The sequence below is a fragment of the Lampetra fluviatilis genome, chromosome 3 (assembly GCF_964198595.1).
Source record: "Lampetra fluviatilis chromosome 3, kcLamFluv1.1, whole genome shotgun sequence".
NCBI lineage: Eukaryota > Metazoa > Chordata > Hyperoartia > Petromyzontiformes > Petromyzontidae > Lampetra > Lampetra fluviatilis.
Window position 1 is genome coordinate 22,445,177 of NC_136277.1, and position 25,818 is coordinate 22,470,994.

At 44.6% G+C, this 25,818-nt stretch overlaps 1 protein-coding gene across 1 annotated transcript in view; it reads right to left on the bottom strand.

The window, feature by feature from the left end:
• The window catches only part of MAP1B (microtubule associated protein 1B), a 69,346-nt gene that overhangs the window by 36,543 nt on the left and 6,985 nt on the right, over positions 1-25,818 (bottom strand). The window contains exon 2 of the mRNA XM_078885162.1: positions 24,759-24,860. Within this exon, the coding sequence (XP_078741288.1) occupies positions 24,759-24,860 (102 nt within the window). The remainder of the gene's footprint in view (positions 1-24,758; positions 24,861-25,818) is intronic.

Below are 25,818 nucleotides of genomic sequence, written 5' to 3' on the forward strand. Positions count from 1 at the left end.
AATGGACCGCGTCAGTCTTCTGAATTCATTACTCCCACCTCTTCGGTGTCGCTATCCATTATTATGTCTTCCAAACTTCTTCCGCCGTTTCAATGCAATTCAACGTTCATTTGTTATACGTAAATGCAGTTTAGTCAGTTAGCCAGTTGATTTCGGTGGCAACGGCCCCGCAGCCACGAACAACAGAGTTATTGTTGGGCTGGAGAGGAGCCCAGCCAGCAGCCAGAAAGCCAGCCAGGCAACTCACGGCATAGATTATGTTTAATAGGCGTATGCGTATTAGTAATCAGGTATGGTGGCTTTCGCCTGGTCTCCCAGGCAGGGTTGGTGGTTCATGCAGATTTCATCTCGTGCCGAGACTCCCAAGTCTGCTGGGTTGTGAAATGGCCAGGAGATGGCAGTACAGCAAGTTGGTTTGCGACTCTTCTGTGAAAACTTTTCAGTGCCGTCACTCTGGATTCCTCTCCTGGTATTGTTTTTAAGCGGCGCAAAATACAAAAAGGAATTGGCTAAACATCCCAAAGTGGGACCCTCCTGAAAATCTGATGACTTGGCGAGAATTTCTTGAAAAAATGAATTTATGAATATTATTATTATACCACCTACTTTAAATGGAATGCACTTACCTCGGCAAGACAAAGACTTAACTTGGCCATGACCGTATTATGAAAGTAACAGACTGTACATGCGCAATCACTGCAATGAGCATCGTTATTTTTTGACACCGTGGTCATTAAAAATGACCAAAACGTATGGCACACAAGAGCACAAAAGTCTTGATCCACGAGTGGCCGGACCAGGCGTTCATTCTCTGCGGGGGATGTCCATTCATTGCCCGTGTGAGTAGAGGGCTTCTAGAACGACATCCTGGCACCATGAGGGCGTCGTCCGATAAACAGCGAAAGCGTTTTCACTGAAAAACACAAACGCTGTTTACTGCACACACACATGCGCCTGCGCATTCGATAAAGTCGCGCATAGCATGGCCGACTCCTGTCACAGATATCCATGACTGCCCCCAATATTTCCTTTGCGCTAATGGCTCAGTTGTACACAAACGAGTTTGAAAAACCCTTTCATCCATTTGGCAAGTTTTCACAAGGGTAATTCTCTCATAGCAACAGCTTTATTCTGCAGTTTCCCTCACATTGCATCACCTTGAGCTTAACTCGGGATATCATGTGCCACCCTGTTATGGACGGATGGACGGATGGACAGAACTGATGTAAAAACGCTTTGGCACCTCCAATGAGTGCGGTTGGCTACGTACAGTGCGAAAGAAGTTCAACATACATGCGTACAACATCGGTTGTAAAGCATTGAAAAGGTTGTCAATAGCAAACGTTGACATCCAATTACAGTACGTCTCACGGTTAATTTGGACTTCAAGAGAGCAACTATCCAATTTCATTGATACAAATATTTGGTAATGCTGTGTTGGCACTGGTTTCATAAGCACAATTAACAGTGGTGCACAGCACGTTTTAGCCAAAGGCCCTCCTTCCTAGCACGTGCTATGAAGAAAGGCCATTATATCAGTATAATATATAGCGGTGCCGTAGGGGCAAGATTGTAACTACTTCGCATGCCATGTAGGAGGTCGTGGGTTCGATCCTGATGCTGACGCCTGTATATTTGGAGTCTGCATGTTCTCCCTGTGGTCGCGTGGATTTTTCTCCGGGTCCTCTGGTTTTTCCCTCCCGGATTTAGAATCAACACGTGTTTTGAGTACAGTATGTGGCTGCTATAAATTTCCACATGACAAGCCACTTCGTTGAGCTATCATTTGTGGCTATTACACTTCTGAAATAAAGCTATATAGCTCAGTGGGCCTGACATGGTAATATAAAAAAATGTTAAAAAGTTTAAATATTACATACTTTTATTATTTTAAGGCAGTGTTAATGATGAATGTTTCTTGGTCTATTGCATTGATATGAAGCGGTAATTGCAAAAGATGAACTTAGCAATGCAGGAAATGTCGATACACGTCTGGTTAAAACGTCTCCCTGCCCAATTGAATTTGGATCTTTGCTCTTTATTGCTGGAGATCTTCAGCCAGCAATGAAAAGTCCACATTGTGATGTCGTGGTCACACTCTCTCCCATGGTGCAACCACTGCATAATACAGTATAAACACAATGCTACAACTGTCATTTTACACTGTATCCTCTTTTCACTTTTGGCCAAGTCTCGCGTCTTTCCGTTAAGCAGCTCGGCCACTTCCCAAAGTTCACAATCAATTTGTGATGCACTCCCGAGGGATGCATTCACCATCATCGTGCAACAATTGTGGAAAAACGCGTAGCACTGCACTCTATATTTGGGGTGAATGATTCATCTAAACCTAACCACCAACCCTTACAATGGCAACTTCAATAGTCGCGATTCGATTTAAGTATCGTTTATTTTTAAACAATGGAAGCACCTCCAGTGGCTGCAGGGGTGACATGAACCCATTACATACAACGTATGACAAAAAAAATTCCAACACAGGTGATGGAGGCATGTACCGTGAGATAAAAAAAAACTTAACGGATAACTCAATGAATTGTCAAATGTTACGTTTTTATTTACAGGCTTTTGACAATCTACTTTTGAACGAATGCCTCCATGTGGCACATTATTCATCCAAGGTGCTTTACCATACTTCACCACACCAGTCAGTGTGGGTTGGTGAAGGTCTGGTGAGCACACAAGACCGATGTGGATTCCACTCACCACTGATGTTAGCCGTGATGGCGAATTGAACTTAGGCCCCCGGGTTTATCGATCGGGCAGTGTTCTGCCCGAACGCTGCATCGTGACACTCGTACTATTGGCACTGGGTGTGCAGAGGTACAAATACAATGCAGAGCTTTGACGACTGGATAGGTTGCTCATGCTAATATGACGATACATTCCAAACGCCCACCTTCAGGTCTACGAGGTGGCCAGTAGGCACGAGTGCAGCAAGCAGGTTGCTGACCTATTTGTGTGGCATTTGAATGCTTTGTCTCTTCTACACATGGGTCTCTTCTACACATGGGTTTCTTCTGGATACTCCAGTGTCCTTTCAACACGCCAATGAAACTCAAAAATGAAAATGCTAAACGTTTGTCGCATGAGCCTCGAAACACAAGCTCTTAAGATTGTACTGCCAGGTTTCCATTGAGAAGTAGGAGAAACCATCTATAAACTATTGTAATTTTACCAGGTAAGGCCCACTGAGCTGTACAACTCTTTTTCGGAAGCCACCTGGCCACAAATGATACTAATATTTTGTGACGATGCGTTGCCAGTCGTTTCATAAGCACAACATTTGTTTTTTAATGAGGTGGCTTAATCCGTGGAATTTTATAGCAGCCAAATACTCTAAACACATGTTTCTAAATGTGTAGGAGAAGAACCGGAGGACCTGGAGAAAAATCCACATGACCACGGGGAGAACATGCAAACTCTAAATATCCAGGCGTCAACAGTCGGGATCAAATCCATGCCCTCCTCCATACCAAATGAGGGCCAAGCTCATTACAATGTCAATCACAACTTGTATAAGTTGAGTAATCTATAATAATTATGACAATATAATGCGAGTAACTTGTTCAATGATAAAAAAAAAATGGGCAAGGGGAGGAAAAATAGCGAGACGGGATGGTGGCTGATGGACAAGACTGCAATGGCAGCCAAGGGACTTAATGAGTCCAGGAGGACGACCACCGTGGAATCGGAGCGATGAGATCAGTTCTCGTTCAGGAGTGACATGGACTGCATCAACACTGTACCCGTGAGGGAGGGCAACGGTGTCGGCAGGCCTTCGTGCAGCAGCGAATAGAAATTGTCTGAAGACAATTAACTTGTATCCCTTTAATAGCTACGACCGGCAATCTCTTCTGCGATTTACACGTGGTCGCAGTCGTGTCGGATTATAGGTGTCTATTATAATACGCACAATTTATAACACACGCAACATTTCACCAATCGGACGCATTCTTTGATCGAGAACTCAGAGATGGGGAGCCAGAGCTCGCTCATGCACCACATGGAACAGGCGAGAGCCTGGAGGTGAGAGCCTGAACAGGTGAGAGCCTGAACAGGCGAGAGCCTGAACAGGCGAGAGCCTGAACGGGTGAGAGCCTGAACAGGCGAGAGCCTGAACGGGTGAGAGCCTGAACGGGTGAGAGCCTGAACAGGTGAGAGCCTGAACAGGCGAGAGCCTGAACGGGTGAGAGCCTGAACAGGCGAGAGCCTGAACGGGTGAGAGCCTGAACGGGTGAGAGCCGGAACAGGTGAGCCTTGAGCTGATGCTTGAAAGTGGTTGGAGGGCTTAGTCGTTGTTCATTTCAACTTAAAACGTACTTATTTGTTTTATCCTGTTTACAAGTAGAATACCATTTATTTAACGATATATGCAATGCCATACATTTCCCAAAAAATATCTTGGAATTAAACTGTTTGGGAAGAAAAGTTGAATTGCTGAACGAATTAACGCACGACAGTCTAGGATTATTATTGTTACGTGACTGATGTTATAGCACTCGGCTAAAAAAAGTCAAAGCGTGCCTGCAGGAGTCCGAATGTTTGTGTCACGGTCATCAGAATGCAAAGCTGTTGTTGCCCCAGCTGTAACGCAAAACTACAAGGGGCCTTGAGTCTCACTCCGTGGAGAGGATATCCTGACAAGGGGATGGGACCTTGAATCCCACGAGCCAAGGTTATCGGCACGCAATAACGGCCCAATATTTGTTTGTTTGTTACGTGCTTGCGTGGTGCGTGTGTACGTGTGCGCACATGCGCATCCGTATGGATGGGTGCCTTAAGTATTCAGTGGCGATGTGTTTTGCCAAAGCACTACCATCAGCTAAATGGAAGAAAGGGAGCTTGGGCTTTTTGCAGAAGAGATGGGGACTCGGGTATATTTGATGAAGACTTTATTGCAAGCACATGATTGACTATTGTGTAGGTGCATGCAGAGGCGTCTCAATACTAATTGGAACCACGTGTAAGAGGGGTATTTGAGACAGATGCAGGCGCAGAGAGAGTTATGGAGATACCCAGATAGATTTAAAGATAGAGACGGACACAAACAGACACGTAGAGACAGACACACACAGACTGACATGTAGAGAGAGACACAGATACATGGAGACAGACACTCATGGAGAAAGACATGCAGAAACACCCGGTGAAGTGAAACAGTCGAGTGAGAGAAACACACACACACACAGTGACATAGAGAGACTGGCACACAGAAATAGAGAGACATGGGGAAAATCCCAAAACAGAAAGATGCAGACAGAGAAAAATACAAACATTGAGAGAGATGCAGACACACAAAGACAACAACACAAAACACGGAAATGGAGAGAGACAATATTTTTGAAAGCCCCTAATCGAGTTGGAGGCTTTGTGTACATGAACCGCCTATTCGTGTGTAGAGACACCGCTCCATGTGCATACACACGGGTTGGCACCGTACGCGACAATCCAAGCAATCAGACAGTGCAATTCTGGGCCGATGCTACGCAACAACAATTGGATTCTGAGCCTGGATTGGTTCTCCCCTAGTTATATTCAGCCTAAAATATGTACAGAGTGTGGTGTGTGTCAACACGGTGGGTGTGGTGCACTGTGGCTGGCCTTTACAGGTGCTCACGAACGGACCTTGCCCTTACAAGTATGTATGGCTAAATGGAGAATCTTTGTCTCTGTGTACATGAAACATTGCACATTTCCCAGCTGACTGCGCTTCTGTTAGACAGGTTGTTGTGGCATTTATTTTTAAAAACCTTGAGGCTTTGCCAAACTTAATTTTATGGGGGCCCATACAGTTAAGAGAGGCCACAGAGTCAAAAGCTATAGCACTATGATGATAGCAGGCTTTTATTGTTACCATGATCGGCAGCGAGGGGGACACTGATCTACAGTTGCCGTGTTGCCTTTCTGATGCAGTTTGAATGGTCAGATTGTACGATTTTTTGTAAATTTTATACCAACTGTGCCATTGGCGTCCCGTCATGAGATAAAAAAAAATCCATTCGCAATGCCTGCGAAGCAGTGTCACCCGGTGTGAGAGAATGGCCTGCAGATGTGGATATCACAGAACATCTTTAGACATCCCATCAAGTGAGTTTAATCCACAAACTAGGGGGTGTTGATTGCATGAATAAAAGCTTGTTTTAATATCAGAACTGTGATATTGTGAAATTAAGCCAACAAGCAAACGTCATGCAATAGGATATTTTTCAAGTTATTGGCAACGGAGCCGAGAACGTGGTTTTAATCACAGTTCAGATAGCAGCCTGGATTTAAGCCAGGATCTCAGCAGTGCTGGTGCAGTGCTCATACCTTTCAGCCTCTAAGTCACTTTGGGAACCTCTGAAACATCTTAACTTGGGTGGCTACGTCAGGCTGCTCTGCCTATTGGTATAACGCAACTCCACTGGGGTTCGTAAAGCAGTGGGGGGGGGGGGTTCCCAAGATGCACTGCGGCCTTAACAGCTTTCACTTTGCCATGCATTATTTAAACACTTACACATCATCTCCATATATATAAAAGGCGAAGTTTTGATTATGTGTGTGTTTGTTTAAAATACTTCCCGACATGCAACAAACTTGAAATTTGCCATGCAAAAATTATAAAAATACACTTTTTTGGGGGGGGGGAGCTCAATAATGCATATATTTTTTTGCACGGTGAGTGAGCTGTGACGTCAAATCTGTCATGTGACCGGTCCTGGGCCTTCCCTAGGTCGACTCAGCCTCAAACGAGTAACTGGTGTGGTGTGTGAACATCGCCACTAGGGAGACAAAGGCGGCCGGGCGTGGTGAATCCAAGTCCCGGGCGAAGCCGGGTAGTAAAGCTAGTACTATTATAATACATGAAGCATGCTTAGTAAACACACCTTGATGGCATTTGTAGGGATGGCCAAGTTCACAAGTCCACTCTGCCTTGAATAAAACCCGCTTCCTGCTGGCAGCGTAAACAGGCGCGGAGGAACAATGATCGACAATGCAACAGCGAAGCTCGTGGCCGGGAAAGTCCTTTGTGTCGGAGGCACGCGCAGCGCAGGGGCTATCCGTTACTGCCCGCGCATTTTCATCGCCCCTGGCATATCAGTGCATTTATATAAACTGAAAGGATTTTTTCTTCTGAAGGCCATTTGCATGGCAGTGCCTTACAGACGTGTGTGTGTGTGCGTGCAGAGCGGTAGTGTAGCGGTTAACACGCTGCGCTACGAACCTGGCGACCCGATTTCAATTCCCACTCATGGCCAAAACCAGTGACGATTATCTGAACCAGCCCTGAGCCTCCTCCTCTTGGTCGACTTAGCCTCAAATGAATAGCTGGTGTGGTGTCTAAACATCGCCACTCGGGGAGATAAAGGCGGTCGGGTGTGGTACTGGCCACCCACCCCCTTGTGTACCATACCGGCCTTCATAGGTGCTCACTAACAGCACTTGCCCCCAGTCTGTTCAGGCTATACGGGGGATCTTTGTCTTTGTGTGTGCATGCGCGTGCGACTACCAGCACCGCGTCGTTTATATTCTCGGCGAGTTTACGGCGGAGGTACAACCACGCTCGCTTTCTCCCCACTTGTGTAACGGGGGGGGTGGGGGGCCCCCCCACCCACCTACCCGGCACAGCGTCAGGTTTTCAAGTGGCCCTCGAGTTTCTCTCACAATGCATTGGATTCGCACAAAACAGGATGATGCACGGACGTGCATTCCCCCAGGCACTACAACAGTCATTACTCTGCTGGGGTTACTCGGTGGAAGCAAGTGCAATGCGCACGTGGGAATGCGAAGGCAATTTGGAGAGAAATATCGGTGAGCGAGTGCACCCTTGGCCCACGGTTGCACCGACAGCCACTGCCTAAAATGGTGATAAAGTTGCTCTTTACAGCGGTGCGTACAGTACAGGCGTGAACGCAAAACTACGCTGGTAGGGCAACGGTTTCAAAGAGCTTTTCAGAGAATGGGCGAGCATTTTTTATGATGCCTTTCGTTATATGCATTTTAAAAATGCATGCAATGATTACCTTCTCACAATGCTTCATTCTCAGTTGCAGAAAGCAAAGAATACCACTCGTATGTTGGTTCATCTGCACGTTCGTTATCACCATCATCATCGGAATGGTGAAAATATCAACCATAAAAAATTTGCAGATTCTTCATCTGTCCTTTACAAGGGCAGATCAAGTTTTGATATCCGGTCAAGAACATTGGATGCGGAAATAAACTTGCATGCCGATGACATCATTATTTTAAAACCCCAATTGAATGATTCACAGGAAATGATGGAACTTAATACAGAAATCTGCAAAGCGGGGCTCAAGATAAATATGAGCAAGGCGAAAGTCACGACGCACACAAGCACATTTGCACATCATGCTCCGTAAATTGTGAAACCAGCAACGCGGATGCTATGGGAGCATACTTCTCCATCTGCAAGGGGCAGAAGACATGGAGGAAGCAGTAACATTACCCATGGAGCATTCGCTATGGAGTACCGTTGCAGCTATAGATGTAATTCAGAAAAAATGTCACGCTCTCCAGTTTCGGAAATTACCCATCCGGTTCTGTCCACGACCGCCGACTTCCGGCTATCGCGTGTTGAGTTCCAATCCTACATTCTAAGTGCCGATTTGAAATACGGTCAGGGACAATCAGTAGCCGGAGCTATATATGAAATTACACAACTTGATAAGCACAGCAACAGCGAGAAATGATATATGTGTTATAGCTGAAACTTGCCAGGCAGCAGACACAATTTGTCAAGCAATCTCAAAACTGGGCGGGCAATTGCAGAACAACTTTTGGCCAGAATGGCTCCTCACTGTTTGAACAGACCGGCCACCGATGAAACACATGCATTAACTTAAGTCTCAACAAACAATGCTCCCATGATTTGCCTTCTAAAAGTTGCACAAGATGATTGCTTACATTTACAAAAATGTATACTGCAATAACTGACCACCCCAGTCCAACAGACATGGATTTTATTCGGTTTTGTGCACACAGTTTTGAAATCAATAACCCATTATGGCTTCCGATTAAAGGCAGCGCTCGGGAGCGTGCGCAGAGACTTATTTTTGCGACTGCTCAACCACGCCAAAGAGGGAACGCTCTGTTAGAGAGCTCACACGGATGGGTTCAACGTTTGATCCGTGCGTGCTGGGAGTGGAAAAAAATCTCACCCCAGTCTGGCTTTTCCAGACGGCCCCCCAGCAAGTGTGTCCGAAAACATTAAAATAGCAAGAGTGAGCGATATTCCATGAAACTCGCAGGAAAGGTAGAGAGGGGCCACGTCTGAATGTGGCACTTTGGAAAATGTGAGCTGGAAACGTTTGTTTTCTGTAAAATTCCCAAAAATATATGCCACTCCACCCTGGGAAAAGAAAGTAACGAAACTGTGCGCGGTTTTTATCCTGGTTCATCGAAGCGTATGGGTCACGTCACCCCGCTCCGCCCACGGAACGCGCTGCACACTCGTGACAGAGACAATAATTAATGAGGCTCCTTTAGCCGTAATGCCAAAAAAAACCCTGCATTGTAAAACAAGTTATGGAGCATTAGCAAAGTTTGAAAGACGCATTTTTTAACTCCCATGGTTCTGCAAGGACCGACCACACTTAAACACCGGCAAAGCAGCAGATTAACACGCAGCATTCAAATGCATTTAATGACAATGGGCACTCACAGTAATAGATCTACAAAATATGATAATAGGTTTTGTCTGATAAGATGGAGATGGTTTCGTTTTATTTGTATGTGTTAAGGTGATTTTTTTTTTACCTTTCTTATACTTTGCACTCATATCACATTTTTGTATTGTTTGTTGTTGTAACATTCTTAGGGTTTTCCACTTTTTTCTGGCAACAAAACAGGTGTTAATATCTACATCATTAGACCTCCTTTGCCAGTACCAAAATATAATAGGGTTTTTCCACTTTTTTTCTGGCAACAAAACTGAAACCTTTTTACAAGGAATCATGTCTGCATTAACCACAATACTTGTGGTCAGAATGCAAACAAAAAACACTGATAATATATGCATTGTCCTTGAAACTGATTGGTCCACACCAGAGACAGCTTTCTTTTGAGACATGAGACCTTGTACAAAGGTTTCAGTTTGGTGTTTTAATATCTGAACACCTGTTTTGTTGCGAGAAAAGAGGGGAAAAACCTATTCTCATATTTTGGTACTGGCAAAGGAGGTCCCATGATGTAGATCTACAAAAGTTTGCTTTCTTCTGCTCATGGCTCAATGCCAGAATTTTATATTTCACAGAGTACCCACTGTCAGCAATTTGAAGGTTGTGCTATATTGCTGTATTGCTGCAAGCTAGTATACGTGTTAAATTTCCATGAAAATTGAAATAGGCAATTTAATTTCTCTACGTCTAAACAAAGTCTGCGCTACGATCCCAAACAAAAGCATTGGACAGGCATCGTTTTTTTGTAATCCCATCAAATGTGTAGGATTCCTTCGGAGCTCCTGGCTTCCTGCCACAAGCTATCTCAAATATTGAATTTGCTAAGCATTCCAAGTCAGATCCCCCTGAAAAGATTTTCAGATTAAGTGAAGCTTTCCTGGGTAACTAAATAAATAAGTCACCTAGAATCCTACTACTACAGGCCGTTTGGCCAATCCCAAATGAGTATTTTGCAAGCATGAGAGAACTACAGTCCAAGCAAAGACGACAATAACAGAGGGATCTAATCTAAACAAATTAGTCCACACCCCACTTGCTGTGCTGTCTTCACAGTCCTACAGGATGGGTGTGGCTCACACAATCAAATCTGTTGGATTCATGATTAGCGTATTAATAACATATCCAGCCTACTCAGCATTGCAAATGCATTCGTCAGTAAACACATAGCAAGGACCGTGATTAATATTTACATGCTTATTAACCACGGTCCATCTGTTGATGTTTACCAATCTCGTCTATATAAATGCAAATTAGTTCATTACATACTACACGTACCTGATGATCAGTAAATCTCTCCCAACCAATGCACAGAGCGCCCAAATTGATTGCGCTCTCGACAATCCCATGGGACATCAACAAAAAATCCCCATGTAGCTTTTTAAAAAATTGGTTGTGGTTTTGACTAGCACATGTGAAGGCCGGAACCTTCGTTCTCCAGTGCTGATGTTTACCCACTGAACCAGAAAACTCTTGCAAGGCCGAGTGGACCGATGGAAAGCCCAAAACTATTTCAGATATTACTGAGCCACTGATGTGGCCAGGTCGCTTTTAAAAATAAGTTAACACCTCAGTGTGCTTTGTCTGATAAGATGGAGATGGTTTCGTTTTATTTGTATGTGTTAAGATGATTTTTTACCTTTCTTGTACTTTGCACTCTATCACATTTTTGTGTTGTTTGTTGTTGTAACGTTCTTACCAGCCCCAACTGGACATCTTGTCAAAAAATAACTCTATAGCTCATCAGATTCCTCCAGTATAAATAAATATTCTGATTCTGATGTTTGTAATGGCCAAGAATTTCAGTCGCCAGGTACACAGCGCAATGCTTAAACCACTTCACCACCGCTCCTCAATACCATGGGGAAAAAGACAAAGATCCCCCATATAGTCTATATAGACTGTTGGAATGAGTGCTGTTAGCAAGAACCTTTTAAGGCCTATGGGACCTACGTTCACATACTGGTGTTCCCTATTCTCAGGTTTTTTCGGTAAAGCCTCTTTAACACGGCATGTGTTTACCAACCATCAGGCACAGGCAGCATGTATGAACTTAATCTGTTTCATGTAAAACTTTGTTGAATGCATTGAAAGAAGCCCAACTGTCACTGTCAGCAGTGTTGATGCACAGCACAGGAAACGTGCACTGCAAAGGGCACTGATAGGCGCGCAGACGACTCTGCAATAACCCCCCCCCCCATGTGCCCCCCCCCCCACGGACGTGCACCGCTCGCTGTGAACCGAACCCTCCAGGCCAGACGCTGGGCCGCATGCACCCCCCCCCCCCCACTTTATTTACACTAAAGCAAATGTGTTCCATGCAGTTGAGGTGGGGCTTGCACAGACGTTCAGTGTTATGTTCAAAAGCCGTCGTTAGGACCACTGCCCTGTTAGCCCGCCACCCCCACACCCCAATAAAAGACCAGACTCAGGGTGCAGCCCGATTTAACGAGACCACAGCAAAGGCACAATAGCAACGCAAAGCCGAAATGTAATTACATCCAAACACGAGTGTGCGAGTTTGGATGATGACTGCTTCAATTTCCAACGAGTCAACGGCCATTTCATTGTCTGCAATGGTCAGGGCATAATTGTGTTTGATATAATATGTATTTCCCAGAAATGGATTGAAAGTGTGGATGTGATCGATGGTAGAGAAACCTTTCCCAAATCCAGCTTGCTAGTGAAGTTGGTTGACTTCTAAATTGAGGGTGACAGCTTGGAGGAGTATTCACTAGTGGACAATGATAACATGTGAATGCTGACATTTCACGTGAATACAGAACATAGTTTTCTTCCGATAACGAGTCAAGATGGACTGGTTGACCCATGAGGTGATTATATTATGATTCAGTTACGATTCCTGTCAGGAATCGATTGTTTTTTGTGCTATATCAAATCTTACATGGGCAATTTGATGCATGTATTGTGAGCCTAAGAATCATGTCAATCAATGAAGCAATACATCATCATTATACCTCCAATAATGTATACCACTTTGCTGAAAGTAAAAAGTGGTTGTCCTTTGGATGTGCTGATCTTGCCATGGGAATGTGGAATGTCTCACTGCCACGAGTACTAAAGGTTAAACAAGTTACGTGAATAACTCTGTGCTCATCGTTAGACACATTGATTCTGACTAAACACCATAAATCAATTTTTAGATTATTTATGCATTGGAAGTCAAAGATTCATATTAATACGTCTAAAAAGTTGGATAAGATTAGAAAGCACAATGCACATTTATGTTCACCTTGCTAAGCAATTACAGACTGATAGCCAGAGGCTAGGCTGGGTAACTCAATGCTCGGTGTGTACGACACAAACAGCATTTCCCCCATGTCTGACGGTTACATTTCCATATAAATACATGCAGTGCATCGGGAAATATGATTGTGACAAGTTCAGGCACGTACATCATGGGACCTTCTTTGATACTGGCAAAGGAGGTCCCATGATGTAGATGCTCACCCCGAGCTCTCATTACTCTGTTAGTGCATTGTCTTTGGGCTGTACGCCTTTTGGCGTCCTCTGGTCTAACACCGTTTGAGACGAGTCTCAAAAGAAAGCTGTCTCTGGTGTGGACCAATCAGTTACCAAAGACAATGCATATATTATCAGAGTATGTTTTTTGCTTGCATTCAGACCAAAAGTATTGTGGTTAATGTAGACATGATTCCTTGTAAAAGGTTTCAGTTTGGTGTTTTAACATCTTAACACCTGTTTTGTTGCCAGATAAAAGTGGAAAACTCTATTATAAAGTTAAGGCACGCACCAGCATTTCACTACAGTGAGCACAGTCATCATCATGATCGTCAGCAGCACGACATTCGCCATCATCCCACATGTGTGTACATGCACAGCCCGATTGTCAACCCCCTGCTGTAAGATGGCTTTCCCACACCGTGCGGACTATTGGATCATACTTCAACCACACTGATTAGGGCTGGTAAGTGACAGTGAGGAGCACAGGCATGGGAGCATAGCCAGTGCAATACAACAGTCGTTTTGTTCGACACCACCCACCACGTAGCCCTGTAGCAGCCTATAACAATGTAGTGTAAATGGTGGTCACCCATCGCAAGTGCTACCCATGCTCAAACCTGCTTAGCTTCCTATATCTGATGAAACTGCTCATTCTGAGAGATCTTGTAAGAGACGTTAATTTCCACGATCAGCCCAAACTTTATTTTCAGAACAATCAAACACCGGGAGCTGCATGTATGCGTCATCAATGTTGATACCCAATTCACGGTACATGCAATGAATCGTGCATGTGAGAATCGATGCTTTTCATTCGTATACCGTATATATAGGGTACACGTGCCCTCTGAAGCCACGCTAGAGGTGCTACCATTCACTGTCATGTGAAACATAATTAGATTCTTGCATCAAACTGCACACCTGAATCTCAAGGATTCAATGGATTGAGAAGAAATTGGAAGGGTGGGATGAAAATGGGGTGGGGTGAAATGAAGTGTTATACTCATAGCTGCATTATGATCAATTATATAAATTGTCCAAATTATAAATCTCCCAGCAAACAAACGACAATGGTTACCCTCCTTTTCAGGTTTGATAATTTATTATTCCGCGATGCTGTCAAACTGTCATGTCTGGCTGGAGCCGTTTGTGACTTGGTTGTGAAAGGGCCACATATGTACCATTTCGAATAAGAAGTAGTCTTCCTGCACTTAGTGTCCATGACCAATACACCCGGCATGCACCCGATCTCATCCGAGCAAGGTCGAGCCCAGACAAAGCATCAACAGATGACCAGAATGTATGACAGGTTGTCATGAGCAGCTGTGGGGCTGAACTACATGGTGGGTAGTGCAGTGAAATCTATTTTTGTACTGTACTTCTATGCTCCCACATCTACATTTCGCGCTCTCACCAACACGCAATAAATGGTGGGCAAATAAGCTTCATGACCCACACAATGTGGGGGAGGCCCTCATCCAGCAGTGCATTGACAAATGGCCAGTTCATGAACATTCTTGGATTATATTCACCTACACCGCATGAGCAAACACCAACGTGCACCCGTTGTTCTGTTAGCACCGATCTTGTACCAAACTGCCGTTCTCCAGCATGTTAATGGCCACCCTCTCCTTTCCAGGTCTACTTTGCAAAGGAGGCCTGCTGTTGCTGTCTGGTCAGTCACGTGGAAGTAAAGACATAAAAAGAAACGTAAATGAATCCCTCACCGAGCCTCAGGAAAATGGTCCTGCTTTGAATTATTTTTAGCCCGTGGCCTCTCAAATTTTTCACTCCTCACAACCCACCACAAAGCAGGTTTCCTTGTATTACAGTCATCAGGTGGTGTGTGGGTGTGAGGACTGGAGTTTGTCAAATCCTAGTTAATCCAATTCCTTATTGAATAGTTTACAAGATACCCAGAGAAGAAAAAAACCAGACCAAAAATCTGTACAAATAGGTTAGCAACCCATGTTTTAAATTACTACTTTAATTTTACCAGGTGAGGCTCATTCAGCTATTAGCTGTTTTTCAGAAGCGACCTGGCCACAAATGATAGCTCGACGAAGTGGCTTCTGAAGTGGGAAATTATAGCAGCGAAACATGCGTTTAGAGACACTCTAAACGCATGTTTCTAAATGTGGAGAGAAAAACCAGAGGACTTCGAGAAAAATCCACGCGACCAAGGGGAGAACATGCAAACTCCAAATATACAGCAGGCGTCAGGATCGGGATCGAACCCACAACCTCCTGTATACCAGGTGAGGGAGAACATCTCGCCACCGTGGCGCCCACTGCAATTTTTTTTTTATCCACTGCCATTTACTGGCCACTACGTAGCCCTACAAGCCGGCCTTGAAAACCCTGGATTGCCATGTCTGGCATAACAGATAAGAATATATAACGTTTATGCAAATTATATCATAGGCTTTTCATATTTAAATGATATTAAAAACACACAGAAGCGTAGCTTGGCAATGCTTCCATTTGAAAAAAAGTCCAGGAGGATTCGAGGTCAGAGCAAGGCGCTGTACAGTATTTCATTTGCACGCCACACGCGCAGACTGCCAGGTAGGGCTGTGCATTTTGCAAGAATAAAACGAAGACCTCGGTCAAAGAGCAATGAGAGCAGGAAGCGCGACGTCTCTCCCGCAACACACACACACACACTTGTGCATGCACATACAGCTACTGTGTGCGGGATGTGTGCATTTGTACGTGTGGTGGGGTGTGTGTATGCAAAGCGCAGGGCAGCTATGACACGGCACGTTGGCCCCATCGGGAGCACAGGTGGAACATCTGCCAGTCATCTCAATCAGTTAATCCGTAACACCTGGGTGTGTCCCGTGACCTTCTACCGGCGAGCCTTCGACACCACACGTGGACTCAAAGTACACCTTGCCTGGCACAAGCACCATGGTGTGGGGTTCGAGCGTGTGTTACTTGCTCATCACGCTCGTAAGCACACCACCTCCCATGCCCACAGCTACTGTGTGAAGAGTTTTGTTTCTATGCAAAATATGTGGTCTGTACATGTAGGGTTTTGTATATAAACAGGGCTGAAGCAGCTCTCATCTTAATAATAAAAACAACATTGATAATATTCGATTATTTTTCCCAAGACTCACTGATTCTCAAGACATTTACAAAAGGAACCTTTTGTAAAAAAGGGACCCTGTACATGAATAACAATTCTTGCATGAGGGCCATGCACTCCTTTTTTAGATCGGCTGAATTAATGAGAAAGTGTAGAACTGTTACGAATAAAACATTTGAAAAAATTCTGCCGAACAACAACAAAAACAGTTTGCCGCATATTCATATGATGGTAATCGAATAAGAGAATGTTGAAAAGTTATCAAACAAAAGTGAAGAATTGGCCGAATAATTGTTTATCACGCTGGTCCAGGCATAACAGGGCTACTGCCGGCTCCTAGCGCAGGTCATGCCCAGTGCTTCCTTGAACGCCAACGGCGAACTCCCTTCCCTCCTTTGCCTTCCCTCCGCCAAGTGCTATTGTTTGCTTAGGTGTAGGCTCCGGCGTCCGTCCGTTTTTCCTTAAACGCCCACAGAATTCCTTCGGAGACCCCACTCCCCCCGCTAATGTGTAAGAAATGTGATTGGCGGCCAGCCAAGAGACACAATGTGGACCGGCGTAGGTATTTTTGAGAAACGAGGCAGCCAGGGTCGAACGCAAAAGTGTGGAAAAAGGCGATGGATTTAGAGGCACAGTGGAGGGAGTTGAAAACGAGGCCCATGCTTAAGCTGCATTTCTATGAAGTATTTACGAGCGAATTTGTAATGCTTCCCAACTAGAGTTGAAAGTGGTAGCGCATAAGCTCTGTCCATCCAAAAAGTGGGGGAGGGGGAGTGGTGGGAAGGAACTATAATTCTAGTAATGACGATCAAGTATGAGAACAACTATCGAGCAAAATTGTGTTGCTATCGGGAATCATCTTCTTAAAAAACGGCCAAATAAAAAAATTGTTCAGAGTTGCTCAAAAAATGGAGACACAAACTTGTAGAAATCAGTAATATTCCCGTATATGCGAATAGATTTTTCCATAACTGCTAAATAATCATTTTGAAGACAAACTCATGTAAGAATGTGACACAATCCACGCGTTTATATGATTTCCCGAACTTGTTGAGCTTGATTTGGCAACTATACAAAACAGACTCGAGTTATTTGCGAAGGCCAGTCTTCTTTTTCACCTTTTTTCCCAGTGGCAAACAAACTAACAGTAAAAATCGAACATTTGCGAATTTACTTGCAACAAGGGCAAGTTGAATAAACAACGCTCACTAAACACGCAAATATAATTTGCGTGCAGAGGCAATTTTGTGGTAACTTCGCAACAAAGTCATAACTATGACAACAAGTGTGGAGCCTGCATGTGACGCGCTGCTCTTGCTACGTTTTGGAGAATAAATCGCTTTCCAAAAATTGTGTGACGTGCACACGAATTCACTTTAAACTCATTGTCCAAGTGTGCGGTATGGGCTTGAGGGAACGGAACTGCAGTACCTGGGCACCGTGCTCCGGTGTACGCACAAGGACGTTTACAAAACAAAGCAGCCCAGCATCAACTCCCTTCTCCCACAGCTGGCCCTGCAAATGGCTGCAATTAATCACCCTGAATGCACCGATATCGTCAGACTACCGAAGCTTATGAAAAGTCAAAAAAGTACAGTACTTGAGTTAGAGTGCCTGGGCATACCAGGTGTTGTAGGCTTGGCCTGTACTATTTTTTTTATTTTACCAGGTCAGGCTCACAGAGCTATACAGCTCTTTTTAAGAAGCGACCTGGCCACAAATGATCGCTCAAAGTGAAAAATGTATAGCAGCCAAATTCTCTAAACGCATGTTTCTCAATGTAAAGGGGAAAATAGGAAGACCCGGAGAAAAATCCACGCTACTATGGGAAGAGAGACACCGCTAACTCCAAATATACAGGCGTCAGGGTCGGGATCGAACCCACGTCCTTCCTGAAGAGCAGACAAGGCAGTTAATATCATGCACGGTGACCACAAGATGACAGATTGTTATCCGTTTGTCTATATTAAGTTGAGTGTTACCACCCCCCAGATGTGTGGGTCTTCTTAAAGGCTCTGGTTTAATTCCACATGCCAAAAAAATGTGGCACCACTTCCAGGTTTTGCTTTTTCATCCACACGTGGGCTTGAATAATAGGATTAATTTGGTGCCTCTTGATATACCACATTTCGGTTTGCTCTTGAGTGGCTAAAGACTGACAAAAAAGTAAATTTTCCACAACTTCCAGGCTCTTATCCATGTAAAAAGTCTCAGATACCAGGATGAAATTAGCACCTATGGGAGACCACTTACAAGTGACTCAGCGCACAAATAGGAGGAATTTCCGACTCATTTTATCCATGGATAAGTATGGATAATAACCTCGATGCAGGATGAATAGGATTCTCAACGATCCTTTGTGGTTTCAGACAATAGTTGTATAGAATAGGGACATAGTGAAGAGCAATTTCACTGTATTAGCATGTTGGGAAGTCAACATATACTGCCATTTGGAACTTGATAATACCAAAAGTGGGCTTTGATCGAAGTGAAATTTATCACAAGCTCTTGAAATAATGTTGATTTGATTCGAGTGCAATGGTTTAAGGCCACAACCTACAAATTCAAGAGACGTTGTTCCTGTTCATACCGTGTGCGATATTGCGTCGCAATATTTATTATTCTCATTGTAGTTTTGGCAAAACTGGGAGAAAACATAAATTAATGTTTTTTTATATCTATCTCGATATATAAAAATGTCACAAATAAAAGATACCACGAATGAGTTTGGTCAAAGTAATTATTCTCGAAAGCATCACCTGCACAGACTCGTAGTTCACGCGGGCACTATCGCAGGGTCGAGTAAGTCCAATCGTACAGCCCGACTTTTCTTTGCAACTAAAATCATTCACCCATGAGGTATCGGGGTTCACTCCGCATGGTTTCCATTACAACAACAACACATCACAAACATGCAGCCGTAAGTGCACTCAATACCAGTACAATACTACACCTTGCGCAATGCTAACACAATTCATACAAATGCAGTGCGGGCCACATTTCACGTGCCGACGAATGTAAAAATTCTGTCCGCATTTTGGCTATAAATTACCGACACTTCAGTGACAACAAAAACGGAGTCAATCGCCAAGGTGACGTATTTTAGCCCTTTCCTCAAGGATGTGAACTTGTACAATGCATCGATATGTCATCCACCTTTGCCCTTCTATGTGTAATGGGTTCAACTGAGTCGCGGCCGTAGACTTGGAGGCAACACATTTATTCAGTTCCAACACACGGGGTAACTTTCCCCTTAACAGAATAACAACCAGGCTAACTACACGAGTCACTACGTAACTGCCACTATGGACCGGGACCAACAACGTGTTGGAGACTCGTTGAACGGAGAACGTAGACAAAGATTTATTCCAGGATGAACAACAACCCTGGTCCCTCTTGGGACCCGGCCTATATTCTCTGCGGCGTGGCCGGCTCCGCCCTTGGCCACGTCCACCTTCCAGAATCCTCGGGAAGGATCTGGGTCCCAATCACGTGACCACCCCTAGCCCCCTCTGGGGCCCCTTCGTAGACTTAACTGGTCACGTGTCCTCCCGGGTCAACCAGAGTGCCATAGCCTCGAGTAACCTCATCCTTCGGCCGGCACCCACACACCCCGTCCTGTAGGGTCGGCACTGCACGCAAAGCGTGGTGCCATCCAGCGCTATCATTCAGCACTCACGGGGCCCGTCTAGGGCTGGTACTACACCCCCCCCCCCCCACTGTTGTATCCGCGATGTTGCTACACCGCACGCTGTGCCCCTCTAGGGCCGGCACTGCACCCAGCAAGTTGACATCCAACGATGTCACTACATATGTAAGGCCAAGTGACAAGATGCAATTTTATTTAGAAAAATGTGTAGCCCCAAGGGACACTCATATTATTCATGTTAAAGATGCAAATGTGATAGATGGCAGAGTAAGAAAATTCCAAGGCTTTAATTTTGCTATGGCAGGGCGAGGGATTTTGAAGGATTGATGAGGCTGAGATGAGGAATTTCACAAAGTGCAGATTTGTTGTGTCCATGTGTGGGCATACAAATGTACAAGCCCTGAGGCAAGCCACTGCTGGATTAAGAAGACATCCGTAGACCGGTGAGCTAAGAGTGAAGATGTCCGATTCCCATGAAGACAGCCTGACGTGCGCTGAACCCCGACCTGCAAACGCTTTGTGACGGGAGGGCAGCGGGGACAGTTCTACCAGTGTGCAAGTGTATGCCCCCCCCACCCCCCCGATTAGCATGGTTGGCTACGTACGGTGCGAAAGAAGTTCAACATACATACATACATCCCCATCCTGAGTCAATTATCAACGATCGCTTGGATAATTTGGACTCCAAAGACCGGTTCACATATTACTCACCACCGATGCGAGCTGTGGAAAGGAAAACATTAAATTGTTTCAGAAAGCAATGCCTATTTTAGCAACCCCAGAAGGATGATGGCGCGGAATGATCCATCGCGTTTAGAACTCACAAACTTCTAATTGCGAATTGCGAGTAAAGCACTATAAGCACAAAGACATGCACTCAGTACCATATAGAAATACTATATTATCAGCATTAAATATTCAGTAAATGCACGTATGTTAACAAATGTGAATGAAATAAAATACACTTTTGTGCACAATGTAGCCTTTCATTTATGGGAATAAAAACACCTTTTCCTGAATATATTTATTTACTCACTTTAGCACCTGTGTTACGAGTTCAACCAACATCTTTACGGAATTATAAAACGCACCCAATTTGGCACGCAGAGTATTTGTGCTTTGTGGTAGCCGCTAACACTGGGGCCACTATTAGTGCCTCGAATGCCTCTTTCCAACAGCCACTGGGAAACTGGGCTGTTGCCATTTCAGGAACAGGAGCATGGTTACCCACTGCATTGTACAATGCACGATACTGCGACATACAATACCAAACACACACCAGACTTGAATCCCACCCATCTGGTTTGATTATTTTTTAAGTTACACGCAGGAAAAAAAATAGTGCACATTGACGGATTATTTTACGTGGTTGTCTCTGTACGGGGCTTTGCGCGTGACCCCTTCATATGCGTAAGTTTTCTCACGCATATGACAAATAACAAGACACTCACCACATTTGTCATAACACTAGCTAAGAACAGAAATATAGATATCAGGCTCATATTTTGAACAATAGCTCTCCTTTACAGTTAAAGAGGGAGTAGAGGCTTTTGCCTCATCCTGAACTCGATGCAGGTGTTAGAGAGGGATACATTTAAATAAGATAAGTGACATGGTCACCGGAAGTCTTCAGTGTAGGTAGTTACGTGGACATCTCCGTAAACAGATGAAACCCAAGATAATTGGACCATCTCACAAGAGCCAAATCATATTGGGAAAACACGGATAAAATGCCAGTCTAATATGTGCACAGGGAATGAAGATTATAGGTAGGTTGGATAATACTGGTAGGAACCTCCTGGTTACACCAGCCCACAGGGGATTATTGTGTCCGTCCGTCCTGCATCCAAAAATGGGAGGGGCTGGGTGGGGAGGGGAGGGTGGGGAGGGGCTGGGTGGGGAGGGTGGGGCTGGGTGGGGGGTGAAAGGGGTGGGGCTGGGTGGGGAGGGGTTGGTCACCCCGTGGTGCCCTTATAAAATTCAACGTTTAACCTACTCACGCCGGCTTGTGCCCGCCCTCACAGTCGGCCATATTTGCGGAATACACCACGCCGCCGTTGACCCTGGCCATTGACCGAGCAACCCAACGTTCCTACCAGCTCCCTCCGCAGGAATGTGTTCCCACCATCAGGCAAGGCCTATCCACGACTGGATAAAGGCTTCCCCAAATCACATCACACATGTTCTTGCGAAGCTTATCACTCCATCTCGTCACTTCTGTTAGCGAGCACATGTGACGGCAAACACGGCGTGAGGGGATGAGTGGCCAGAACCATACCTGGCCACATATGTCTCCCCTAGTATTGATGGTTACACTATGGACAGCCCAGGACCGATTCAAATATTCGTCACCGATATTGGCCATGGGCAGGAATCATTCTTGGGTCACCTGGTTGATAATGCAGTGCAGTTAATGAGGGCACTACCGCTCTCCCAATATAAAATTACACACACACAGAGGATTTCAAAGGAGAGACTTAAACCAGAAACTAATTTTAAATATGAATTTCATTTGCCAGCTTCGTTTGAAACATAAAACCAACGAGGAACAGCTACTTCACACGGCCGATGCTAACAAAGGGGAAAAGCAGCTAAGGAACACGAGACCACGTCTGGACGTCACAGCATGAAAGCAGTTGCTTTGACAGAGCCTCTCCTTCACGCCTTCAGGTCCTGCCTTGACATAGCACACATGGGCACAGCCAGGGTTTTTTATAAAAAGGGGAACAGGCAAGCACAATTGGCAATTGTAGCATGCTGTTTCGTAATGTTAATGAACAGCGGCTCCAGTGTGCTTGCATTAAACGCATTAGGTTGCCGTGACATTTTTAGTTATAATAATGGTAAAAATAAAAATGTACCACCTTCGTCAACCAACTCTGTCTTAACTGCGTCAACTCACGACAACTGTAGACACTAAAACAGTGGCTGTGCTACGGGCTAAAGTACGACTACTGTGGAGGGCTGAAAACTGAGACGCTCAGCACAAAGGTATTGTGTACTTAAGGAAATGGGGCCCCACACCTTCAGGCAAGGAGTTTAAACTTAAAGCATGAAATACTCAGGCTGCATACAATTTCCATTTTAGACCACATGCATTGATAACCTTCATTCAGCACATTGGCCCAAAAACATCCGATAAGGTGGGCTATTTCATTGAGCCATATTTGATAATATTGGCCCCAAAAAATGCCACCGGATTAAGATATTTAAACCGAGTCAAACGGCATCGATTTGATTGCATTTTTATTTATTTGCAAAATTTAAAAACGTTAATCCCTTAATCAAATTTGTTTTGGCACTTTAATCAGTGCGCTCCACCTCCCCGCCCATTTTGTCACTGCCAAATGTTTCAGGAGTTGTTATACACGGGCAGGACAGCGCTTCACTGGCACCACAGTGCCCAGCGGAGCTCAGATAATTGCAACTGGGGAGACATTGGGAGAGGGCTTTTCAAGGCAACAGCTACCACTGTCTCGAAATGTCAACTATAACCAGACAGCACTACTGGGTAGGTTATCGTGGTGGTTGTGCAGTATAGCTTTACAATATATTTTCAGATCGTACCAGGTGCTGTTGAGCACGTGGTGGGAAAACTTCAGCCATCATGCCAAACAAGATGCGGTACAACCCAAAAGCACAATATAGAGCAAACAACACAATGTTGTTCAGACTTGGCGGGATACTACTGCTGAACCCCTAATAGTACTGACATTAACTGTCCTCACGCACCAAACGGATCCAAGTCTCTAATCCCGCCCTCCCCCACTCCCAAACAAATCCAGGCTCTATCCACACCTCCCCCCCACTAAGAGCTACTTACAACATATTATGAGATGGACCATTAACATGCTCTCTAAGGCAATTATATGCTCTGTGATTTTGTATTACTGTATTTTTGGCCTCATTGTTACAAGGACTAGACTTTGACAAAATTTACCACGCATGAACCACTTTGGCAGGAGCTATGCATCCAACGTTAGCAAAACCACAATGTAAGCAGCGATCAGACATTGCATATGTCAAAATGAGCTTGGCAATGCCTGTGGGCGACACACATATGGAGGAATTTTATACCGTAGGGAATCTAGGGATTAAAAGGCAGATAATCCTGTGCTCCATAAAGCATGGCATGATTTGGACACAAATCATGCACACAAGCAATTGAATGACATTTCTGATGGTGATTAGATCCCTTTTTATTCAAAATTCCTGTTTTAATGACAGTTCTGTCTGTCAAGATAAATAATGTTCCTGAACAATCATAAATCGAATTTTAGAACGGTGTTTTAAATAATAATAATAATTTAGATACCTTTAGCTATCCACTGCTGGATGAAGCAATCTCCACATTCAGTCGTGATCATTGTTTGACCATATTTTGCCACATTGATCAGTGCGAGTTGGTGTAGGGGGTGCATAGGAACGGTTCCAACATCAATCATCAATGATGGTAGCAGCTGTGGCTGAGAATCGAACTCGGGTCACCAGGTTCTCAGCAAGGTGCGCAAACCACTATGCCATCGTTCAACTCGAATTTGTAGTTTCTTCTACCTGTATATTAATTATATTTATTACCATCAATTCATTAAACTTTGTATGGAATATTACTTGGAGGAAATAGAGAACCCCCAAAATCGCTTTTGTTATACCTGTTATTACACGAAATAAAACCCGTCATAGAAATTGTACTTTTAAAAAAACACACACACACACCCCTACACACGTTCACAACTACACCACCAAAACACACGGCACGGCCTTTTTAATAAAGACGATCTGGGGACTGCTATTGGCCCTTTGATATGTAAAACACGTGCCGGTTGCTCCCACTGACCTTTGACCTGCGCTGAGGAGCGCGCCGAGTGTCGGGAGATGAAAAGCTTGAGCTGCTGATCAAGATCACAGACGGCGGGATCCACGGCCCACGAGCGGAGACCTGCGACGGGACGCCACAGAAACAGCACCGTGACGAGGGCCGCCCCCCCCTCCTCATCGCGCTCGCATGCACTGCCACACAGCGTCAACTCTCCATCATCCGCGGTGGCCAGGATACAACAAAATCACAGTTAACGTAAAAAATGTATCATGCGGTTGTTGACCGACATACATTGAAGGTGAATACTTAGTTCTTTATTGCTTCTGAAAGTAATCATTTACTTTCTGATACGTCTGTGGGTCATATGGGCACATGTCACTGAGCCTCGATGAGTGAGGAGCAGCTAGTCACAGAACCAGTGTGAGCTTAAAGATATTTGGTTCTCTTTTCCGCAAGCGCAGTTAATCTGCAAGCATGGTTATAATCTGTGCCCAGATAATCGAGAGTTAATTGTACAAGTCAATATCTACCACTACGCTGCAGAGTGAATGGTCATCGGCTCTATACCACGAACCACAGAAAACAGATAAGAACTAACATCGCATGGGTTACCACTTCTTCAATATCTAAAGTCCACATATTGCTATCATCATACAAGTGTTGGAAAGTGATTTTCTCCACGGGTGGTCTTCAAGTCAGTGGCGGCAGGGCCACATTCCTATGGTGGTGACCAGTATTTCCATACACACCAACTGTTGATGTCCCGCAATAGTGGTACTCATTGTATATGTGGGACCTGTCCTCAGTTCTTCATTGCTTGTTTGCGGGTCATTGCACCACTCACTGTTGCAGGAATTATGGGCTGAGACTTCAGAAAGCAGTTTATTTACTGTATTTATAATGTAATGAAAGTCTTTGGTAATTACGGTGGAAAACAGCCCGCGATTAATTGTAAATTACACACACTCCCTATGTTGTTACTGCAGTGGCTACAGCAATTACAAACATATAATCTGTCAAATGTTATTAGCACGAATTAAGCTCAGCACAGGCATGCCATTGTATATGCGTGTGTTCC